Source organism: Hyla sarda, chromosome 1 (assembly GCF_029499605.1).
Source record: "Hyla sarda isolate aHylSar1 chromosome 1, aHylSar1.hap1, whole genome shotgun sequence".
In the NCBI taxonomy this organism is placed as follows: Eukaryota; Metazoa; Chordata; class Amphibia; order Anura; family Hylidae; genus Hyla; species Hyla sarda.
Genome location: NC_079189.1, coordinates 95829630 through 95838185, shown reverse-complemented (window position 1 = coordinate 95838185; position 8556 = coordinate 95829630). Strand labels below are relative to the sequence as shown.

At 36.7% G+C, this 8556-nt stretch overlaps 1 protein-coding gene across 3 annotated transcripts in view; it reads left to right on the top strand.

Annotated features, from left to right (window-relative positions):
- The first annotated feature begins 3280 nt into the window (after window positions 1-3280).
- Window positions 3281-8556, top strand: part of LOC130301974 (izumo sperm-egg fusion protein 1-like) — a 74013-nt gene continuing 68737 nt past the window's right edge. Inside the window, exon 1 of one of the 3 annotated variants that reach the window (XM_056551658.1) lies at window positions 3281-3375. In XM_056551658.1, the coding sequence (XP_056407633.1) occupies window positions 3343-3375 (33 nt within the window). In that variant the 5' untranslated portion in view covers window positions 3281-3342. Of the gene's footprint in view, window positions 3376-3709; window positions 3863-8556 lie in introns of those variants that run through there. The other 2 variants (XM_056551655.1, XM_056551660.1) reach the window with 2 other exon arrangements.

Genomic DNA, 8556 nt, shown 5'->3' with positions numbered 1-8556 from the left:
ACCCCCCTTTTCCCATAAAAAAAAACACAGTGTAAATAAGAATAAAAATAAACATATATGGTATCACCGCATGCGGAAATGTCCGAACTATAAAAATATATCATTAATTAAACCGCTCAGTCAATGGCGTGCGTGCAAAAAAATTCCAAAGTCCAAAATAGTGCATTTTTGGTCACTTTTCACATAATGAATAAAAAGCGATCAATAAGTCCTATAAATGCAAAAATGGTACCGTTAAAAACTTCAGATCACGGGGCAAAAAAATTAGCCCTCATACCACCCCATACACGGAAAAATAAAAAAGTTATGGGGGTCAGAAGATGACAATTTTAAATGTATTAATTTTCCTGCATGTAGTTATGATTTTTTCCAGAAGTACGACAAAATCGTATGGACCTACAGAATAAAGATAAGGTGTCATTTTTACCGAAAAATGTACTACGTAGAAACGGAAGCCCCCAAAAGTTACAAAACGGTGGGGTTTTTTTTCAATTTTGTCGCACAATGATTTTTTTTTCCATTTCACCGTAGATTTTTGGCCAAAATGACTGACGTCATTACAAAGTAGAAATGGTGGCGCAAAAAATAAGCCATAATATGGATTTTTAGGTGCAAAATTGAAAGAGTTATGATTTTTTAAAGGCAAGGAGCAAAAAACGAAAATGCAAAAACGGAAAAACCTCCGGTCCTTAAGGGGTTAAGGTGAAAATGGGCTTGGTCATTAAGGGGTTAAGCAGGAAGCAAGAGAAGAGAAGCTAGCTCCACCCTTATATGGGGGAGACTAACAGAGAGCCCATAGGTCACTCTGGGGGTCAGCTGGTCACTGGTACCTTTTTATTAAAGGTATAACACATCTTTTAATATACAACATATATACAAATGGGGAAAAAAACTACAGGGGCCCTGGGGACACTGAGGGACACTGCCTGACAGGGCAGGAAAGGTATGGGGCAACACCATCTCGTACTGGGCCACCAAATAGACATGTTAGGAGAGTCATCTTCAAGAATGAAGATCACCTATTTGCAGTAAAACAGTCTGAATACAGGGCAATACATTGAATGGTTACAGACCTGCTGGAATGAATTGCATAAATAATGGTGGACATATATACTTTCCACATACCCACATAAAAAGCTGTAGCATCTTAAATCTCATTTTACACTGCTATAAATAAACTCATTGCAGCCATACTTGTGACATGTTAACCAGGAGAAAGGGGTTATCCAGGAATAGAAAAAACAGAGCTAATTTCTTCCAAAAACTGCACCATGAATGTCCCCAGGTTGTGTGTGGTATTACACCTTGGTGCCATTCACTTCAATGGAACTGAGCTGCAACACAACCTGGAGACAGACATGGTGGTGTTTTTGGAAGAAATCAGCTCTATTTTTGTAATAACTGGATAACCCCTTTATTACATTCTTATTGGTCACAATGACACCATCAAGTAGGTTTTAATTCATAAATATCATAACAGCAACAATTCTTAGAACCTAAAATGGTAAATATGCTTTTTTATGTAGCACTGACTCATCATTTTAAATGCATTTAAATTGTTATATCCAGTGAAACCCTACAAAAATACATTTACCATAGCTGGTTTACAGGAAGCTGAGGACATATCCCAGGAAGAGGATGAGAAAGCAATAGAAATGTACAGGTAACTGCTGTTTTTGTTTTCTACTGATTTATTTAATAAAAAGGAAGATACATGTTTTTTTTTCACTGCACTTGAGTTATCAGGTTAATCAGTTTATCATGTCCGAAACCTCACTTGAATATAAGGCCTTTTCTATAATTAGTCAGATCATTTGCCATTCTTATGCTACACTGCCACCTAGTGCAAAAAAAACGTTTTTGCACACATTTACCTGGTGTTGCAACAGCAGGAATGTACCAATCTTATATTGCTCAAAAATACATCTATTAGTCACATTCATTTACAATGTTTTTTTTTTATATAGTACCATTACCAAAATAATATAAACAGGAACATATGTAAATAAATAAATACAGAAATGTATGTGCTGCCTATTTGGAGAGCTTAATGAAATTTGTGAAAGTCTGATTTTAAAAGAAGTCACCAGTGCTAAAGACGACATCTGGTTTGTGCTTCATCTTTATAGCGTGAGATGATATACAAATATGAACAGAGATGAAACACATAGGGAAAAGAAGCGGCACTCCGCTCTTCAATCAAAATATGATAAAACTTGAAAGCTTCATTTTCCTCTTGTTAAAATCATGTACAAAAGAAAAGGGGAGTAAAAAAATGTGAAAAACACCAATACGTTTTGGGAGGACCCTTTATCAAGGGTCCTCCCCAATAAATAAATATAAAGGGACCTCCCGAAACGCGTCAGTGTCAGTGAAAATGAAGCTTTCAAGTTTCATCATATTCTGATTGAAGACTGGAGTGCTGGTTCTGTTCACCTGCCTAGTCGGACTAGTGGAACATACATCGTGGAGGGGTGAGCGGATTATACTTTCTTTTCTTTGTTAATATACACATTTATTTATTATATTTATTTATTTGGAACTATGTACTATACTATGCTTCAGTCATATAATACTTGTAGATACTTGTAGATCCCACACAAAAAAAAATATGTTATCCAGTACCTAATCCTAATGATGTACATGTAATTTGTATGTCTCTATCACCCATATTTCATTAAAAAAAAAATAGCATAATACAGCTGCTCAATGTCTTTTCCATCTTCACAAAGGGAGAGGGCGCGTCCTTCTCTTGCCTGCACTGTGATGACTCCTTCCCCTCCCTCACTCCGCTTACTCACTGCTCCTGGGAGCCTGGCAGCCCTGCTCTGTAACTCTTTCCTTTCTGGTTTTATTCTGTTCACACACACACATACACAGATTTATGGAGATTACCTGTACTCTACCAAAGACAATATGGTGGATGCATAACTTACATCTTCCTAAATTAGTGCAAAGGTTTAGTGCTAAAAGTACAGTGGGTTTTTTATGCATAGTTTTTATATATTTTCCCCTTGTCATTCATGTGTGTCATACTTAGGCAGTCCTGTAATGTTGGAACTTGTACAGTAGTTTTGGAATAGTTGGAGGTACAGTGTTTGGATAACTCTTTTTTGCAGCAGTGTTGCCTTCAGCTGTGTGCCTACAGTTTTTTCAGAACTACAACTCCCAGCATGCCCAGACATCCTTTGACTGTCCAATCATGCGTGGAGTTGTAGTTTTGCAACAGCTGGAGGCACATGATTGGTAAAACTCTGTGTTACAGCAGTGTTGCTGCAGGCTGTGTTTCTCCTGCAGTCTTGTCAATCAGCCATCTTGTTTCCATAACCCTTGGACACCCTCATGCTGCTGTGGGATTCATCAGTGTCCCAGGAGGTATGGGGACCCCTTGTGGTGGGATTTTAAAAGGCAGTTTTCTTTACAAAAATGTGATTTTTTTTTTTTTTTAAAGAAGTATATTAGAAAAACTATTGTTTTGCCAAGATGTACAACGTATAAAACGTTTTTATATCTCACAGTGCCCATTTAATGAAATTGATCAAGGCACAGATGTCTAATGTAAACTAAAAGGACTTATTTTCAACAGTCTTCTAAGCTATTCATTAGATGAAAGGTCAGCTTCAATTTGGCCATATATCAGCTTAGAAGATCATTCAGGATAGCACAGATAAGGGCTGGAGATTGAGCCCATCAGGCTGCTTATAACTGATTTAACTGTAAACCACACACTGCATCCAGCATTATATGTGAAAAGAAGGAGGCTGTAAAAGAGAAACTAAGCTCCATTTTTATCCATTTTTATCCATTTTTATCCATGCTGGTTAGAGCCCTGTCACAGGACCCGCAACTCCGGCGTGGAGCGGTGAGTGGCACACAGTGCCAAAACTATCGTTCCTGTCTATAGACTTGTGGTTTGTCCATCTACATAGCGAGTGTAATAGTGGATACTAGTGGGGTTCATCCACTTTGATGTCATATATACGGGACTGGACACTTTGACAACTCCTGATAACTTGTGACTCTATTCTTCATTTTTATAACCTGCTATGGATATAACCTATTATTGACATTGAGTGACCAAACTCTGCTTCATAGACTTGAGCTATCTATTCTCAGGTGGATTACTCTAGCTGTTTGCCTTCTAGGTGGAAGTTCACATTACATCCACATACCTCTTGTGGACACCTTGAATGTGCATTTTTATATATTTTTATGAATGTATGTGTCTATATTGTTATTAGAGATGAGCGAACTTTCAGTAAATTCGATTCGTAACGAACTTCTCGGCTCGGCGGTTGCTGACTTTTCTTGCATAAATTAGTTCAGCTTTCCGGTGCTTCCGTGGGCTGGAAAAGGTGGATACAGTCCTAGGAGACTCTTTCCTAGGACTGTATCCATCTTTTCCAGCCCACCGGAGCACCGGAAAGCTGAACTAATTTATGTAGGATAAGTCAGCAACCGCCGAGCTGAGAAGTCCGTGACGAATCGAATTTACTGTAAGTTCGCTCATCTCTAATTGTTATATTGTTTTATCACGCAAGGGCCCTGCGTTAAATATTATATATTATATGTCTATTTAAGTGATCGAATTTTGGAGGAGAGAAAATAAATATTTTCCTTTTTATACACAACATTCTTGCATTGATCTCCATCATATACCCCTACAGGGTATAACACTGAGGACTGTGAATTTTTCTTAGTCATTTCTCTAAAAGCTCCATTTTTAATCCGGAGAAAATGTTTTTTGTGTCATAATAATTCCAAGCAAGAATAAAAATGTATTTAACCCCTTAAGGAAACAGCCCATTTGGCCAATTTTATTTTTGCATTTTAGTTTTTCTTCCTCGCCTGCTAAAAATCATATTTTCATCCACAGACCCATATGAGGGCTTGTTTTTTGCACAACCAATTGTCCTTTGTAATGACGCCTCACATTTTACCATAAAATGTATGTTGCAACCAAAAAAAATATTATTTGTGTGGGGAAATTGAAAAGAAAATGTTTTCACGCTGTACAATTTACGGTAAAAATTAAAAATTTTTTTTGTATTCTGTGGGTCGATTAAAATTATACCCATGATTACATACTTTTCTATTATTGCACCACTTTAAAAAAAATCCTAAACTTTAAAAAATCACCGTATTTTGACAACCTATAACTTTTAAATTTGTCCGTATACTGTGCTGTATGAGGGCTCATTTATTTTCGACATGATCTGTAGTTTTATTGGTACCACTGGCTTATATGTAACTTTTTAGTCACTTTTTATAAAAAATTTTTGGAATGCGATGTCACAAAAAAGCAGCAATTTTGGATTTTTTTTTAACGTTTACATCATTCCTCACATGGGATTATTAACATAATATTTTGATAGTTCGGACAGTTACGCAAGCGGCGATACCAAATGTTTATTTAAAAAACATATTTTATGCTTTTTGGTATAAAATTTGAATAATTGCCTATTTAAATTTATTTATTTTTTTGCCTTTTTTTTTTCTTACACTTTTGATGTCCCCATAGGGGACTATTTATAGCAAAGCAATCATTAGATTGCATATAGTGAATAGTGCTATGCATAGGCATAGCACTGATCATTATTATCAGCGCTCTTCTTCTCTGGCCTGCTCGATGTCAGCCGTGGGCTATCCGATGATCCATTGAAACGACCGCAGGTTAGTTTGTAAACACACCAGGATTATAGTGATGATTGAGAAGGGCCGATAAGATTGAGGGAGTGTGGGGTTTTCGTTTGGTTTGGGCAGAAGGCTAGTACATGCTTCTGCAAAGGTCGAGCACAGCAGGATAGGGAGTAAGTTCCAGAGAGAAGAGTTCCTAATACTTGGCAGTCATCTGGCTTGGGTGACATTTGGGCAGAAGAAGATGCAGTGGCCTGCTGCACTTTCTCCTCTGTGATGATATGTTCTCGATGTATGACTTTCCTATTCTTTTTTCTCTTAATTTTTTTTCCCATATGCTATTGGTGTATACCATTTCACCTTTATTTTTTTTGTATGTATGTATTTTTATTTGTTGTCTATACATTGTGTAAACTTATAAAATAAACAGTCATGAAAGCGATAATGGTAAGTGTACTCTTGTTCATTAGGTATAGATCCAACATGAGGAGGGTGGTATTTTTTTTTTTTTTTACTAGTCCATGAATAATAAACGTATAACAACTGTAAGAGCAGTGTCTCTTTAAATGTCCTGTTTGTTTTCTGTGTTAGCTTGTTGTGGTTACACCCTTACCTATCGTGGTTCTGTCTTGTCTACCTATCAGATACTTTGTGTGACCATACCTGTTCAGCTGGCTATGTAAACCTTCACTGGCTAGTACACCTTTCCAGTGAAAGAAGTCATTTCTGTAGCTAGCTTTCTGTATTGTATTCTGCTATATGGTATTCTGACTTTGGCTGTGTTTCCTGGATTAACCCTTGCTTTCTGATTCAGCATTTCTCTGGTTCTCTGTTTCCGATTCCAACTTGTTGACTCTAATTTATGTTTTTATTCATAGTAAGAAAGTTGTCAACCTAAGGCTGCATTCACACCACCTTTTTGCAATACAGTTCCCGTATACGTTTTCAATTTGAAAACCATATGGAACTGTATTGAAAACCATATGGAACTGTATTGAAAACCATATGCATTGACTCTCCATTGAAAACCGTATTGCCGCCATTATACACATGTGGCGCACATTTGTTCTTCCTAAACAACTATTCACCACCAAATTCTTCCCATTGCATAGCTCAATATTAGAAACGGCTATTGCTGATTTAAATATCTCATTGTGGATGGGGAGAGGCTTGACGGCACTTTCGGACTTTTGGTCTGAGGGTGCATTTGTGTCTTTTGACTATCTTAGGGAAAAATATTATCTTAATAACAAGGATTTTTATAAGTTCCTCCAAATCAGACATTTATTAACTTCTGTAAACCCCCCAAATGATACCCCATCATCCCTGATAGATAAATGGTTAAACGCTCCATCCTTCCCTAAAAAAGGAATTTCCTATTGCTACTCTATTTTGCTTGATTCCTACACCACTGCACCAGATTTGCATAAATTAAAATGGGAAGAAGAACTGGGGACTACATTCTCCGACCAACAATGGTGCCAAGCCCATTATGTGGTTCCGTCACTTTCTAAATGTATAACTCATCTAGAGAACTCTAAGAAACTTTTATATCGTTGGTATTTGACACCTCAGAGAGTATCTAAATTTTCTGACGTTCCTGATTGTTGTTGGAGATGTAATGGGGAGGGTTCCCTGTCTCATATCTGGTGGCACTGCCCAGTTATTACACAATTATGGAGGAAGATAGGTAGATTTTTATCGCATATATGTGGTTTCCCGATCATATTGACTCATTATTTAGCCATTCTTAATATAGACATTAATGTATATTCTCACCACCAGAGAACAGTGATTCTTCATACATTATTGGTGGTAAGACAGAAAATTGCACAAAACTGGAACTCACCCAAGATACCGTCTATCAAAGAAATAATTAGAGGTGTCAATAACAACTGTTGGTATGAATATAAAATAGCAGAATCCTTAGATAGAGTGACACACTTCTTGTACAGATGGGATGTTTGGAGGCGAAGTAAATATAATACCGTCCAGCTTTAGACTTTTTTGCATGATACCAAATATGTCCTTTCTCATACTCTCACTTATACCCAGATAACTCCGTGGAGCCTTCTTTTTCCTTCTCTTTCCTTCTTATGTTAGCTGTTGTTTTCTGTCCTGTCCTGTATGTTCTACCTTAAAGTTTTTGCCCGTAATAGGGTAATATTTTACTTACCATGATTGTGCATTTCTATACAATTACTATAATACTTGCAAGCTTTGTGAATTACATATGTATCTTCGATATGAAAATCTCAATAAAATTCTAAGTTTAAAAAAAAAAAAAAAAGAAAACCGTATGCCAAACGATGCATCCGGTTGCATCCTTTTTGCGTCTTGTACGGTTTTGTCAGTTTTTTTTACCTTACCCAAAACCGTAACCTACCACGGTTTTTAGTCCGAGTGAAAAACCGCATTGAAACCATATATGGTTATTTTAACATGGGAGTCAATGGGAACCGTAGAGAACCGTATGTGCGTACGGTTCCATCCGGTTTGCACCATATGGTTTTTTACTTTGCACAGTTTTTTTCTTGGAATTTTAATCAGACAAGTAAAACGTTATTCATAATAGAGTGAAAATTTTAAAAAGTATATGTTTTTTTCTTAAAAAACGGATGCAACGAGACATCATTTTTCAAACCGTATATGGTTTTTAACCTTATACGGGTTAAAATCTGTACAGACGTTTTCATACAGTTTAGTACGGTTTTAAGGAATCTGTTTTTTATCAAAAACCTGATACGGGAACTGTATTGCAAAAACGTGGTGTGAATGCACCCTAAGAGGTAGATATATTTTTCTATATGGTTTCCTCAATAATATTAGAACCATCCTTGCATTTGTATATATTTTCCTGCCGTTCTCCCCAAAGGTCTTTATTTGCTTGGCCACATTTTTTAATAATAAGGAAGCATC